Here is a 13,853-nt window from a genome sequence, read left to right as displayed (position 1 = left end):
CTTAAGCCTACTGTTTCTTTTCATAATACATCATTTCTGTTCTCCTGAGAGCCGGGAAAACAAATAACTAAGCATGTTATCAGGATTGTACATAAAGTAAAAGTAAGCAGGCTCCCTGATAATCAAAGGCTCATTTATATTTAAACTATGTGTTGTTAACTTCAGTGCCTGGAAGCCTGTATCGTATAACAGATAATAAGGGTTGGGGGAAGGATTTCACATCAGCAAAACCCAAGTTTGACCTTAAATAATCTACTTGATTTCCCTCAGCTTCAGGTTCCTCCTTGGCATAAAGAGAAAAAATAATATCTACTTCACTAGCACTACTTGGGGATTAAATGACATAATGCATGCAAAGTCCCTAGTATTACGCCTGCCACATTAATATCCTCGATTAAGGCTATTATTATTAGTTTAGGGACATGCATTGTGACTGCTCAAACTTTTCCTTATCTCTTTGAACTGCCTCTAAACTGGATAGAAGAATATTCTGGGTGCCAAGACCAAGGAGAATTCCAACCATAGTTAAAGATGGAAGTGTGATGTAGTTGGAGAAAGTGCTCAGACCCTTCATGCAGTCGAGGTCTAGCCAGGGTCAAGGGCAACAAACCAAGTCACCCAGCCATGAGTTTAATCACAAGTCAGAGTAAGGGCTCTAGGCAGAGTCTGGGAACAGATGACAGAAATCCAGCCAGCAGAAAAGACGCAAGAAAACGACAGCTCAGAGCAATCTTCATCCAAATACCCCTCCCTTATTGGGGACAGTTTGCTGCTGAGTCAGTTTTTATTGTGGGTCACTATTTGGTCACAATGCATCTATTGTGTGAGTTGCTGCTTGGGTTTTGTTTTAAGGGACTGAGACTAAGGTGGAGACCCTGGTAATGCAGGGGGAGGGGTACTCGGGAGTCAGGAGGAACACACAAGACTGGGCAGGGTTCATGGTGATGGTTCCAGGCACATCAGGCCAGCACCTGTGGCTCGCTTCCACTGGCAGGTGGGCAGTGCAAGGGTGGGGAGAATGGCGAGGTTGGCCAAGAGGTCCAGGTCCAATGGTCCAATGATACCACTTTGGAGAGACAGAAATTCTTCCTCTTCCAAAGTGCCTTCTTTCCAATGTTGGCTCTAGTAAGCTTGCTTGGGTTTTGTTTGTTTGTCTGAAATTGAAGAAACTTTACCAAAAATACCTATTTGTGAGTAAACCCTGTCTCTCCCAATTCTCCTCTGATCCTTGTTCACATACAAAGAGATCTTTCCCTGGAGTGCTGACCAGGCCAGGCATGCCATTTGAGCTCAGCTCTTTTTATCCAGTACTATTTCATCTTTAACGCAACATGTAGCATCCTTGTCTTGTTCTTTTCGTTAAAAATGACATCATTTTCCAATGACATAGTGTCACCATCATTAGCTTAGCTGTTCCCCTAGTTTTGGGCATGTAAACTATTTTAATTTTGTTTTTCTAGAGCATGAAAAGCCTCACTGCGAATACCTTTGTACTTTGGGGGTTATTTCCTTGGGGAAGCTTCCAGGGTGTGGGATTACCAGGTCAAAGGGTATGAACTGTTTCATGCTCTTACTGCACACCAAGCTTATGAACTTGCCTTTATAACTCCAGGCACTTTCGGAAAGCTGTTTTGAATCTAATGTTGTGTGTTAGCACTGTAGGCTGCTGAGAATTATTGAATGAGTAAACTTAAGCGCTGTTGGGCTAGAGAAGTATTGATTAAAAGGAGAAAGCAAAGCTGAGGTCTGGAAGGAAGGAAAGGAAGGCGGGAGGGAGGGAGGGAAGGAGAAAGGATTGTAGGCTAAAAGTCTGCGGTTTGCAAACATGAGTTCCCACTTTGCAGCCTGCAATGGCTGTCAGTGTGTTCAATCATTGGGACATTCTCTTAGCCCAGGCTGGCACTTGTACCTACGCTACTTCCCTAAACCTCTTTCTGACCACTGGACTTGTATAGTTTTAGCTCTGCGCGTGATGGGCTCACACTGAAGCTGGGAAGAACAGACCTCCAGACGCACAGCAGATACAGAGAACCTGGCTTCTATTTTCACCCCCTTCATCACCCCAATGGCTTTGGCAAAACTCTGAATTATGTTGCCACCCGCCTTATCTTCTCTCTTTCTAAACTTCCAATTTCCTGTCTTGTTAGTAATTAGCAACATGTTGGAGTCAGACCAGGGTTGGAATCCAGACTCTGATACTGTATGACTTACTCTGTGTGACCCTAGGCAAGTAACTTCACCTCTCTGAGCCTCATTTTCTTTATCTGGAAAATGAGGCTTAACTCAGTGACTGACATCCAGCTTGGTGAATGGTTGCATTGGGTGATTATGGTTTGAGCTGTACTTAAATCAGCAACAGAGAGAATAAAGTTGGAAAGATAAAGTTTCTATGTCCCCATCTGTAAAATGGGATAATATTATCAACCTGGGAGAGTTGTCTCTAAGAACATTACATGGGGGAATTCTCTGGAAGTCCAGCAGTTAAGACTCTGCACTTTCACAGCTGTGGGCCCAGGTTTGATCTCTAGTCGGGGAACTAAGACCCTGCAAGCTGCATGGAGTGGTTAAAAAAAAAGAAAAAGAAAAGAAAATTACATGGTGCACATAATAGTCTGTGATAGGTACCTAGCCGGTACTCTGTGTTATCTTCCTCTCCTCTCCCTCCCCATCATCCCCTCCCCTCCCCTCCCCTTTCCTTCCCTTATCCTTCCCTGTCCTGCTCTTCTCTCCCTGTCTTCTGTTTGGATAATCACACAGGTCCACACCAGTGCAAAAGAATGTACGAAATCCCTTCCACTCTGCCTCTCCTGTGGGTGGACAGGCAAGATAAACTAGGAGGAGAGAAACTGGAAGTAGCAGTTTGGCCCAGGTCATTTACAAAGGAAAGAAAGTAAGCAAATGGCTAGTGGCTGAGATGGAGAAAAGCTGTGGCTGGACGGAAAGCAGCCTGGATGGAGGTTATTGACAAATCAACCCTGCCTGAAATCTCTGAGTCACTGCAGAGGCTCTGTCTACAAGACAGATTCGAGGCTGGTCAGTTAGTGCTCCCCAAACGGGAGGTGAGAGCTGGGGTAAGACTAAGTCATGGCTGAACACAGTTAAGGGGACAGGCAAGGAATTGAGAATAAAATGCCTAATTGTACCTGGGATTTTATATGTCATTAAATCCAATTTTAACTGCCTACCTTTTTGTAATATGAGTGGACAGTAACTACGGGAGAAAGTTATTATGCTTAACTGTTTTAATGAGAGTTTTGTTATGTGTATGGGAGAGGAAATTGAGTAGAAAAGTGTGCAAGGCTCCATTGCTCTGCTAAGTTTATGGTCAAAGTTACAACCAAGACCCAGTTATTCACGCCTAAGCCCAGAATAGAGAAGGCGACGCTGGGGGAAGAGACAGATTCATTATTGATGTGGCCTGGACCTGGAAAGTAAATGTTACAGGTCAACAAGACACCACTGGGGACACAAAAAGCCATGTCAGGAGGAGGATGTGGATGTGGACACGTGGATGTCATAGGTCAGGGCTCCTCAACGTGGGCTTGTGCTGGTGTTGCCTCTGGTTACAGATCCTGGCTCCAAGGTTGATTCCCATAGGCAGAGTCAAGCAGTTCTCCATGAGTTGGGGTGAGAAAAGGAAACTGAATGGAGAAATTCAGTGGGAAACATGTATGGTGATGGCTCTCAGACCGAGGGAGGGGAGCGCCCTCCTCTGGACCCTCTCAACACACTTTGGCATAGCATTTATCAGACTTTATTAAAAGTATCTCTTTTCTTAGCCATGCCCCCCACTAGCCTGCAAGCTAAGACAGGGCCCACACCTAAGTAGAAGCTGCATTTCCTGTGCCCAACATGTGCTAGGTGCTCAGTCAATACATGCTACAGTCATCATTTCAGTTCATTCAACAAACCTGATTAGGACTGCACTCTAGAGCCCAAACACCTGGATTTGAATCCAGCCACTCACTGAATGAGTTACTTATCCAATCTCTGCCTCAGTTTCCTCCTGTGTAGAAGTGAAATAATGGTGATACATACCTCATATGGTTGCTGTGAGAACTGAGTTATTGTATGTTCATCGAGCACAGTGCCTGACACATAATTAGTGCTCAATGTTAGCTATCAAATATCAGCATTAGCATCACAATCATCACATCATCCTCACCATCATCGCCATCACCACCATCACCACCATCACCACCACCATCATCACCACCATCATCACCACCATCATCATCACCACCATCATCATCACCACCATCACCACCACCATCACCACCACCATCACCACCATCACCACCATCACCACCGTTATCCTCATCACCATCATCATCATCATCCCCATCATCATCATTGCCATCATAAGATCAACTTCCCAGGGACCAGGGCAAGTCACTAAACTTTACATATCGATTTCCTCTTCTAAGTTTAACTGCATGCTCATTAAGATCACTTTTGGCACTGACACCCTTTGGTTTTCTCTGTGGTGTGTTTTTCTCACTCTCTATATTAACCACATAAATTTCTGAATACCAAACTGGCCTTTCTCTGGCAATCAATGCATGTTTGGACCACTTTTCCAAACCAACAGGAGCTCTGTGCTAGGGCAATCAATTGCGTGTGTGTGTGGTGGGGGGGTGGGGGTGGGGTGGGGTGTTGTGATTAGTTTAAAGAAAATATGACCAGAAAATTAAATCCTGAGCAAATGCATCATGTAACACTGTTCAGGGGCAAAAGGAAATATCTTTGCACTACCTGCTGTTTGAGATTATCCACACAAGAGCTTTCATCCATCAGAATATCTAGCAAAGTGTTAACAGAAAATCTGATAATAAAATGGCAAGCTCTGTGTACCACCCTGTCATAGGACCCACTGTCCTTTTTTGGATGGGAAAGCAGGACATTGTGAAATAAGAAGTTGAAGAAAATAACAGAAATTGGAATGAGATGCCAGAGGAAGGCAACCATAAAATAACTGCAAATATAAAGAAAAAAGGTGTGAAGAACATAGAATACAATTACTCTAGTAAATGGTATTCACAGAATGCAACTATTTGCGTGACAAAAGAGACATAGAGAGACTATGCACACATGTGTATTCATAAGTATAACTAATAGATTATACAACAAATTGATAGCACTAGTTACCTCCAAGGAGGAAAGATGGGTGGCCAAGGGAGGCAACGGGTAGAGAGATTTTTTACTAGACTCTTTACTCTTTTGTCCTTTTTGACCAGGTGGATACCTTGCTGGTTTCAAAATGGATTGTTGAAAAGTTATTCCATAGGGTGAGCAGAGAATAAACCAGAAGTTGGAATCAGGATTCTGGTTCTGTTTCTCAGTATCCATCTGTATAATTTACAGCAAACCACTTCTCTCTCTGGACTTCTGCTTTCTTCCCTGAGAGTGAAGGGGTCCCATTACATTACAGCCTCCCATCTTTCAGGATTTGCCATTGACCATGGAGCTCCGTGCTTCAGCTCAGCATGAACCTACCAGCCCTCTACACTGCACCTGGTCCTTTCAGTCCCGATCTTTCTTCTGGTGGCTGTGGGCCCCTGTTTATCTGCTTATCCCTGGGATTTAGTGCTGGTGGAGGATGAGCAGCTAAGAGCTTGAACTCTAATAAAATGAGGATGACCAAAATGCAAATATATATATATATATATATATATCTGGAGAATCTAAGAAAGAGCCTGGAAGAAGAGAGTACTAAGAGGGGCCACGTATAATACAAGAAAGCCACTGAGTGAACAGAAGAAGCAGTGGAGATGCTAAAGCACGTGAAAAGGTAAGATGGAACAGCAACTCCAGTGCCAGCCCCATGGAGGGAGGCTGGGACGGATGGGAAAATGAGGTGTGAAGTGGCTAAAACCCTGCTAAAGTCCTCCTTGCCCTGTGCCCCAGCACAGGAGCTCCCATTGTGATGACTGGACATTGGCTGAGGTCCTGTGACAATGCAGCCACCTTTATGCACCCAGAGGCCACCAGTAGCACAGGCTAAGATTTCAGAGGGGACTGCTAGGCTTCAGGCAGAGGTTGGGGAGAGGAGAAAGGGGAGGAAAAGAAGAGAAGGAGAAAAGAGAAGAGGGAGAGAGGGAGGCAGAGTGACAGAGAGCCCAGGGCCGTACAGAGACAGAAAAAGAAGGAGAAAAAGCGAGCTATTTAGGTTCACGGGCACAGCCACAGAAGCCCACCAGCCCCCTAATAGCAATGAACTCTAAGACTAGAAGTAGTGTTGACTCATCCCCATGCGTCCTAAAAAGAACTGCGCTCGGCATTCTAAGCAGAGACACCAAGAACCCATTGTTACTGCCCGCCCCCCACCACCTCCTCTAAATCCCAGAGGCGGGGCAGGGGGTGGGGGCTGGGCAAATGAGCTCCCATGACCATCAGAGGGAAGATCAGGGCCTGGAAGGACCAGGTCCGGAGTAAAGGGCTTGATAGGTTCATACCAATGGGTATGGGACCATTTTAAAGACATCAACATGCAAGATCCCATCCCAAGAGCAGAAAGTACAGGAGAAACTGGTGAAGAAACTGATGGCATTTAACCTGAAGAAGAAAAGACTTTTTTGAAGATTTTGCTAGAAGGCAGACTGCTAGAGCCCCTTTCACCATTGAGGTACTTTGATTCTATAACGTATTTTGAAGGGTTCCCATGTGAAAGAAAGATCAAACTTATTTTGTGTGGCTCCCCAGGGATAGATTAGGAGACATTTGCAAAGAGACCGATCCCAATTTGATGAAAGGGAGCTTTAAACACTGCCAGATGTTTTGGGATAGAATCAGTTACCAGCCGACTGCCACTGATCGGGTGTATAGCAGGGATTCTGAAGAGCAGGGTTGAGTGGTGCCTCTGATATTTTCCAATATCAAGCCCCTGAGCAGTAGGGATTGGGGTGAGCAGGAATCTTAGGGGCCCCAGTGAAGCCTGATCAAGCCAACAAGTGTCAGCTCCTATACCTGGATTATAAAAACAGAAAATTACATTGACCTAAATGGACCTTCCCGCCCAACAAACTCATTTCATGGGAGAAAGAGCCTATAATTGGTGGCGGTGGTCACCCACCAGAATGTCGGCTGGCTGGTGCCCAAACATCACACAGAAGGCCAGGATGCCAGGTGTGGAGCGACAGATGTTTTAGAGATAAACAGGAAAAGGGAAATTTTCTTAAAAGCTTATTATTGGGAAATCACAATGCTAAATTCGAACTTCTTGGTGGATGGGTCACATGGGGCAGCTCATGCTCTGCCTCGTGAGTTTGTTTTTCTGGCCAAGCGAGCCTGTAAGGATAGGAAAGCTAATTCACATGAGTCGTTGTGTCAGTGCAGCTCTGAGGGCAGAGATGGTATGGGATAGGGTTTGAGAGCACAGGGGATGGAGCCAGACTGCCTGCATTGAAAGGCTGCTCTCCTGCTTAAGCTGTGTGCCTTAGGGTGAGTAACTCAACCTCTCTGTGGTAGGGATTCCTCCCCTTCGAAGTAGAGAAAATAACAGTATTTGCCTCAGGATTATTTTGAGGATTAAATGCTTAGAACCCTTACGACACTTGTTTTTAATGTAAGTCACTTAGAACAAGTCCTAGTGATTAGTAAGTCCTACAATTATTATATTATTATTGTTGTTGTTATTTATCATAATACTTCTCAAAGAAGCATGATGGAGAAGGAAAATCTTGGACTTTGGAATGAGAGCTGCTCTCCATGCCCTTGGTTCAACAGTTGTAAGAAGAGGGCAAAAATATCCCCCTGCAAGGTTGGAATAAGAAATTAAATGTTTATGTATCTGATTCCATTGCCTGGCATACAGAAATATTCAAGAAATCTTAGTTCCTTTCTCCTCTTCCTCATTTGGTGTGTTTCATATAGCCAGGACACTGTGCTAAGAGAGAAAAAAACGTGAATGAGATGTGGTCCCTGTCCTCAAAGGGCTCACATCCAGAAAAAAAGCCCAGACACACACAATGATAAGGAGCTAATCAAAGGTTAAGATGGAGGTATCAATCCAGTTACCTAGGAGGCAATGCTTCAGCTGGGATTTGAGGAAAGAGGAGAACTTCACAGAGCTGGTCAAACATTGGTTGAGAAGGGGTGGGCGGATTTCAGGCAGGGTACGAAATGCACTGCATACATGTGCCAAAAAGAAAGCCATTGGTCACTTGGGATCCCTAACCATCCCTGCATCTGCCTCTGGATTTCTGTGCCAAGACCCCTGGAGACCATGCAGGATACCCTTCCTCTCTCTGAAGAAGTGATGCATCTGGAGAATTAACAAGAAAACCCATGGCAGAGAAGACACGCAGGCAACCAAAAGCAGCATGTGTACCTTTGAAGGGGTGGAATGCCAGAAAAGAAAAAGCCCACAACAGCTGAATAAATCAGAAACGGCAAAGGTCTTAAAGGTTTCTATAAGACAGAGCTTCGCGCCATTCCAGGGCTCCGATGCTGGAGGATGTCGCGTGCTTGCCCCGGCTGCTTCATCAGTAATTTCACGGAGCTCACAAGGTCGCCCCACCTTGGTCTGGATATGTGTTGCTGTGGCACCCCCTCCGCCCCGCCACAAAACCCATCGCCGAGGACTGCTGGGATCAGGCTGAAGCACTGGTGTGTAAGCCTTTGTTAGAGGCCCCATAAAACTGGCAGATTCACAATCTTCCCCCCAAAGCTAGCAACAGATATCTTCAAGGAACCGAATCCAAAGCAGAATTTTAGCAAAGCACAACTTCAACAGCTTTTTTCCCGGGGTGAATGAGAACAGACTCCGTGTGTGTGTGTGTGTGTGTGTGTGTGTGTGTGTGTGTGTGTGTGTGTGTGTGTGACTCAGATGTCCCCTTCTGCAGAGACCAGATGCAGGGGCTGCCATGCTGACATATATCCTCCAGGTCAGTGGGGAGGGAAAGCCCACTCAACACTGCTCAGACACCTAATGCTCATTCAACAGACTTGCCTGGACCACCTCTAATAAGTCATCACAAAGTCGGGGAAATGCCTCTTCAGGCCCAAATTCAAATCCTCCAAGCCCCAAATCTCTCAACTTCGCTGGGGTGCCCTCCCACCCTCAGGATCCCTTCCCATCGTCTCTCCCCCCATCCCCACCATCACAATCTACTCTCTGGAAAATGTCTACGAAACTCCTTTATCCCAGGGAGTAATAAAAATAGAAGTGTTACCCATCCAGTGAGGCCTCAGTGAGTCAATTGCCTGGGAAATACAGGAAGAGACCTACCATACACCACGCCAGGCAGCCAAGGAGCAAGACTCCAGCCTTAGCCTCGAGGCATCTGGCCCAGAGAGTGCAAACTACAAGGCCCCGTGGTATAGTTGAAAGCACCAGGGCTTTGGGGACCTGGGTGTGGAATCCTGGTCCACCACTTACAGGCAGTTTGACCTTGGGCAAGTACTTGGCCTCCCAAGTCTCGTGTGTGAAATGGAGTTAACAGTACCTTATGTGCTTCGTCCATCCTCCCAAACACTCCAAGGCAGAGTATTTTAGAAAGCTAAATGAAAGTGTCCAAATGTGCCCAGGGCTTAATGGAGACCCTGAGCCTGTGCAGGAGGGAAGGGTGACATCCTCAGCCAGTGGAATGTGGGAACCCAGCCATGAGAATGGCAGAGATGTCTCCTGTCCATGGAAGTCTCTTTCTTCTCTCCTGTCATCCCAGGAAGGCTGTGCTTGGCAGACTGCCCCGGGGACTGAACAGCAGACCCTCCCAGGGAAGTGGCTGGGGACACCAGAAGTTTCTAACAGGCAGGGGCAGGACTGCTCCACCGAGCCCAACCTGCCAGAGACCCAGTGACTGCTCCCAGCACCTCAACACACATACTCATCTACACACCACACATGCAAAACACACCAACCACACACCACATCCAGAAACCCCAATATCCACCCACATCTCAACACACCTGTTCACACCCACCACTGCCTAAATGCACGCGTACACACCATCACTCTATCCTACACACTCAAACAGCCACAGCACATCATCTGCAAATAAGCTCACATTCACCAGCTACACAACGATGCCCGTTCACACGTACACACGCACATCCTACCCACGCTCCGTGCATGACGCCCCACTCACACACTTGCTCAGATGCCCACAGTAGGCAGCGGCTCAGGCTCTCAACAGCCCACCCCACACAGTCAGAAGTGTTCTCGCTCTCATCCACACACGGCCCACAGAAACGCAATGTTTCGACTCCACATCTCTCCCGCGAGCCGGGCACAACCTGGCACATCTGTGCAGCGCATCCCTCCCCCTCCCCGGCCGGCTCCGGCAAGAGGCTTCCCGCTCGGTGTGCAGCGGCCACAGTGGCCAGGAATTAAAATGCAGCGAGGAGGAGCCGCGCGCGTCAGCACCGCGTCTCCGGGAGCGCACGGCGCCCGCCGCCGCCGCCCCGCCCGCCGGGAGCCGCCGGGCCAGCGAGCTGAGAAGCAGGTGCTGGAAGCCCCGCCGCGCCAGCGTCGCGCGGCCGCTGCCCAAGTTCGCCCGGGGGCCCGAGGAGGGCCGGGCTGCCGGGAGAGGAGCGCAGCCGGCGCCGCCGCCACCGCGGGGCTGGGAGTCTCGAGAGGAGCCGGGCGCCCCGAGCAGCGAGTCCGGGTCACCCCCGAGAGGTGTAGCCGGGGCTCCGCAGTCCCCAGCTCTCGGAGCCACCGGGGCAGGAAGAAGAGGAGGCAAGGGAAGGCGAGGCCGGGCTTTTTTGGAGACTCGAGGCACTTTGCAGAGCTGGGGGGGAAAAGACACTTCCCTCTGACCAGCACCCTTGAAGGAGCCCAGCGGCCAGCAGCCTCCGGCAGGACCCTGAGACGCCCTCAGCCCCAGGCGAGGGAGGGCGCATCGCAACGCAGGGCGCCGGCTCTGGACTTGGGGGACCCTTAGCAGGTCTCGGCCGAGCGCAGCCCGAGGAGCCGTGAGAAGGGTCCCTGAGGAAAGGGAAAGAGGACAGCAGCCAGCAGGGCGACCGCTCACCCCAGTACACACCCACCCCACCCGCCAAGCCAGGAGCCGCCGCGCGCCTCTGGGGGCGCTCGTCCCCCGGCGCCTTCTCCCCTGTGTCCCAGCACCGCGGGCCACCGGGCGGGCTGGCGGGGTCCTTGGGGATGTCCGAACCAGGCATGGTGGCCGAGTGGCTGCTCTCCCGGGACCAGCGTAAAAGCTGGGGTTAGGCGGAGCCGGGGGGACTCAGCTCAGGGTCCCCCGAGGTCCAGGACGAGGGGAGGCGGGCGCGGCGCCCAGGCACCTGAGAGGCGGCACCCCGCGGGGCCCCTCCAGAGGTAGTGGCCGGCGTCGGGCATCCTCCAGGAGGACTCGGGGCCAGGAGAGCCTGGGAGGCGCTCGGGGAGGCCCGTGCCAGGGCCGGCGGGCCGAGGCGGGCTCGGTCCCGGGCGGGCGCCCGCGGAGGCGGCGGTGGCGGCGCCGGGCGGGCATGCCGCGCCACCGGAGCTCCTTTCGGGCGCACGCTTCCCTGGCGCGGGCTGCGCGCGGCGGCCGCCGCTGCTGCTTCCACTGCTGCTGCGGACTCCCATGGCGGCTCCGCCCGGCCGGGGCCGCCGCCGCTGCCGCCAGCCGCGGACTGAATGAATGAGCCGGAGCGGCGGAGCCGGGCGGCCCGCGGCCGCGCTCACCGGCCCGGGACGCTTCCGCATGGCCCGCGAGGAGCCGGCGCCGGCGGCGGTGGCGGTGGCGGCGGCCGGGCAGCCCGGGGGCGGCCGGGGCGGCGAGCGCGAGCGGGCGCTGCAGGGGCCGGGGGTCGCCCGCAGGGGGCGGCCGTCGCTGAGCCGCGCTAAACTGCACGGGCTGCGGCACATGTGCGCGGGGCGCGCGGCGGCGGGGGGCTCCTTCCAGCGGCGGGCGCTGTGGGTGCTGGCCTTCTGCACGTCCCTCGGCTTGCTGCTGTCCTGGTCCTCGAACCGCCTGCTCTACTGGCTCAGCTTCCCGTCGCACACGCGGGTGCACCGCGAGTGGAGCCGCCAGCTGCCCTTCCCCGCCGTCACCGTGTGCAACAACAACCCGCTGCGCTTCCCGCGCCTCTCCAAGGGGGACCTCTACTACGCCGGCCACTGGCTCGGGCTGCTGCTGCCCAACCGCACGGCGCGCCCGCTGGTCAGCGAGCTGCTGCGGGGGGACGAGCCGCGCCGCCAGTGGTTCCGCAAGCTGGCCGACTTCCGCCTCTTCCTGCCGCCGCGCCACTTCGAGGGCATCAGCGCCGCCTTCATGGACCGCCTGGGCCACCAGCTCGAGGACATGCTGCTCTCCTGCAAGTACCGCGGCGAGCTCTGCGGCCCTCACAACTTCTCCTCCGTGAGTTGCCCTCCGCGCGAACCCGCTCCCTCTGCTCCCCCAGTCTCCGGAGCCCGGCGCCCGGCCGGCTCTCCCCGCCCCCCCTCCCCCGGCCCCGGGGCTGGACCTCAGGCCCCTGGCGGTGACATCAGCCCACGAGGCCGAGGCAGAACCCACTCTGAGGTGCTCCGAGGCGTCTCCAGGTGGTGGGGACTCGGACACCACTGCGGGCGGAGTGGCCTGGCTCGCCTGTCCCGGCCTCTCTCCTTCCACTTTCAGCTCCCAAGCCCCTCAGCTTTCCTGGTTATGGTCCCTAAGCGAGCTTGGGACCCTAGGCAGTTTATGGCTTGAGAGTTGCAAAACCCTTCCAATCTAGGGGGACTTTGGAGGAAACTCCCCGAATACCAACCAACAGTGAAGCTGTAGCTAGTTTGGTGGGAGAGGCAGCAGCCCCTGCTGCTACTTTTTAAAAGCGCTGGTGTCTTAAGCTACCCGGGAATTGAGCTATGGCTGGTGCCACTGGGGCCCTTGACCCCAGGAGGTGTGAGTATGGGTCTTGCGGTCTAGAGGAACCAACACCCAGCAGTGGGGAAAGCAGTATGGCAGAGATATTGATGTGAACAGCCGGGGCCAAGGGAAGCTGTGCTCAGGGTTTGTAAACCATTTGCTGTGCTGGTTCCCCCACGCTGGGGTCTGGACAACGCAGCTGTCAGACAGAAGGTATCTGCCTTGTGTGGTCTGCCTTGGAGGAGTTCTGGAGCCAAGCCTCAGCATGGCGCGAGCCTGTCCAGCCATTCGTGTGTAAATGCCCCTTGGGGGAGCTGGGCTTTTCCACTAGTGCAGGGAATGTTGGCGTTGGCGTGTGTGTGTTTGTCTGTAATGCTCGGATGGTGATTTTACCAGCATTAGGCATCACTCCTGACAATCTCATCTCTGACAATGCTTCTTCTGGAATGGTAAATAGATGCTGTGGTTCCAGTAGGTGTTGGCACAGATGTCCATCAGGCCAGGCCTCTGATTGGCTGATTGGGCTAGTCCTGGTCTAGGATGGTGACACTGGCTTCAGTCTTGCCCTCCTTGCTTTGCTTTAAGCCTATATATACAGTAGCTGTGAATTATCCACTCCCAAAGCATCCCTTGTTTCCTGAGCTTTTCAGCTTGCTTTTAGAGAATACCTACCTTGTGGTTCCCCCGCCTTAGCAAGCAGGAGGTGCTGTTAATATATGCTTCTAAGTGACTTCACCCAGACTTCAAACAGAATTCTAAGTTCCGTCCACAAAGAAGAAGGAAGGAAGGTCGTGATCCCTTGTTGTTTATTGTTCTTTGGCTGACCACTAACTAGCAGCCCTTAGAGTTAGACTGAAGTTCACTCTTACATTCAAGTATCAGCAGCTCCAGCCCCAAGTTGTACACCACTTGGAAAATTCTGCACATCTGATGATGGCTTTACGAAGTGTGGACTGCGGGCTAACAGCCAGGATTCACTTTTTTTTTAATAATCTTTTTTTGTGGGGAGGGGCATGTCACAGCATGTGGGATCTTAGTTCCTTGACCGGAGATTGAACC

At 51.6% G+C, this 13,853-nt stretch overlaps 1 protein-coding gene across 2 annotated transcripts in view; it reads left to right on the top strand.

Annotated features, from left to right (window-relative positions):
• Window positions 1-13,853, top strand: part of ASIC2 (acid sensing ion channel subunit 2) — a 1,082,326-nt gene that overhangs the window by 808,621 nt on the left and 259,852 nt on the right. Inside the window, exon 1 of one of the 2 annotated variants that reach the window (XM_057716920.1) lies at window positions 11,589-12,308. The exons of the other annotated variant lie outside the window; for it this stretch is intronic. Coding sequence (XP_057572903.1) covers window positions 11,589-12,308 — 720 coding nt within the window. Of the gene's footprint in view, window positions 1-11,588; window positions 12,309-13,853 lie in introns of those variants that run through there. 2 annotated transcript variants of the gene reach the window in all.

This window comes from Hippopotamus amphibius, chromosome 17, assembly GCF_030028045.1.
Source record: "Hippopotamus amphibius kiboko isolate mHipAmp2 chromosome 17, mHipAmp2.hap2, whole genome shotgun sequence".
NCBI classification, from domain to species: Eukaryota; Metazoa; Chordata; class Mammalia; order Artiodactyla; family Hippopotamidae; genus Hippopotamus; species Hippopotamus amphibius.
This window is presented reverse-complemented; position numbering and strand designations above follow the sequence as displayed.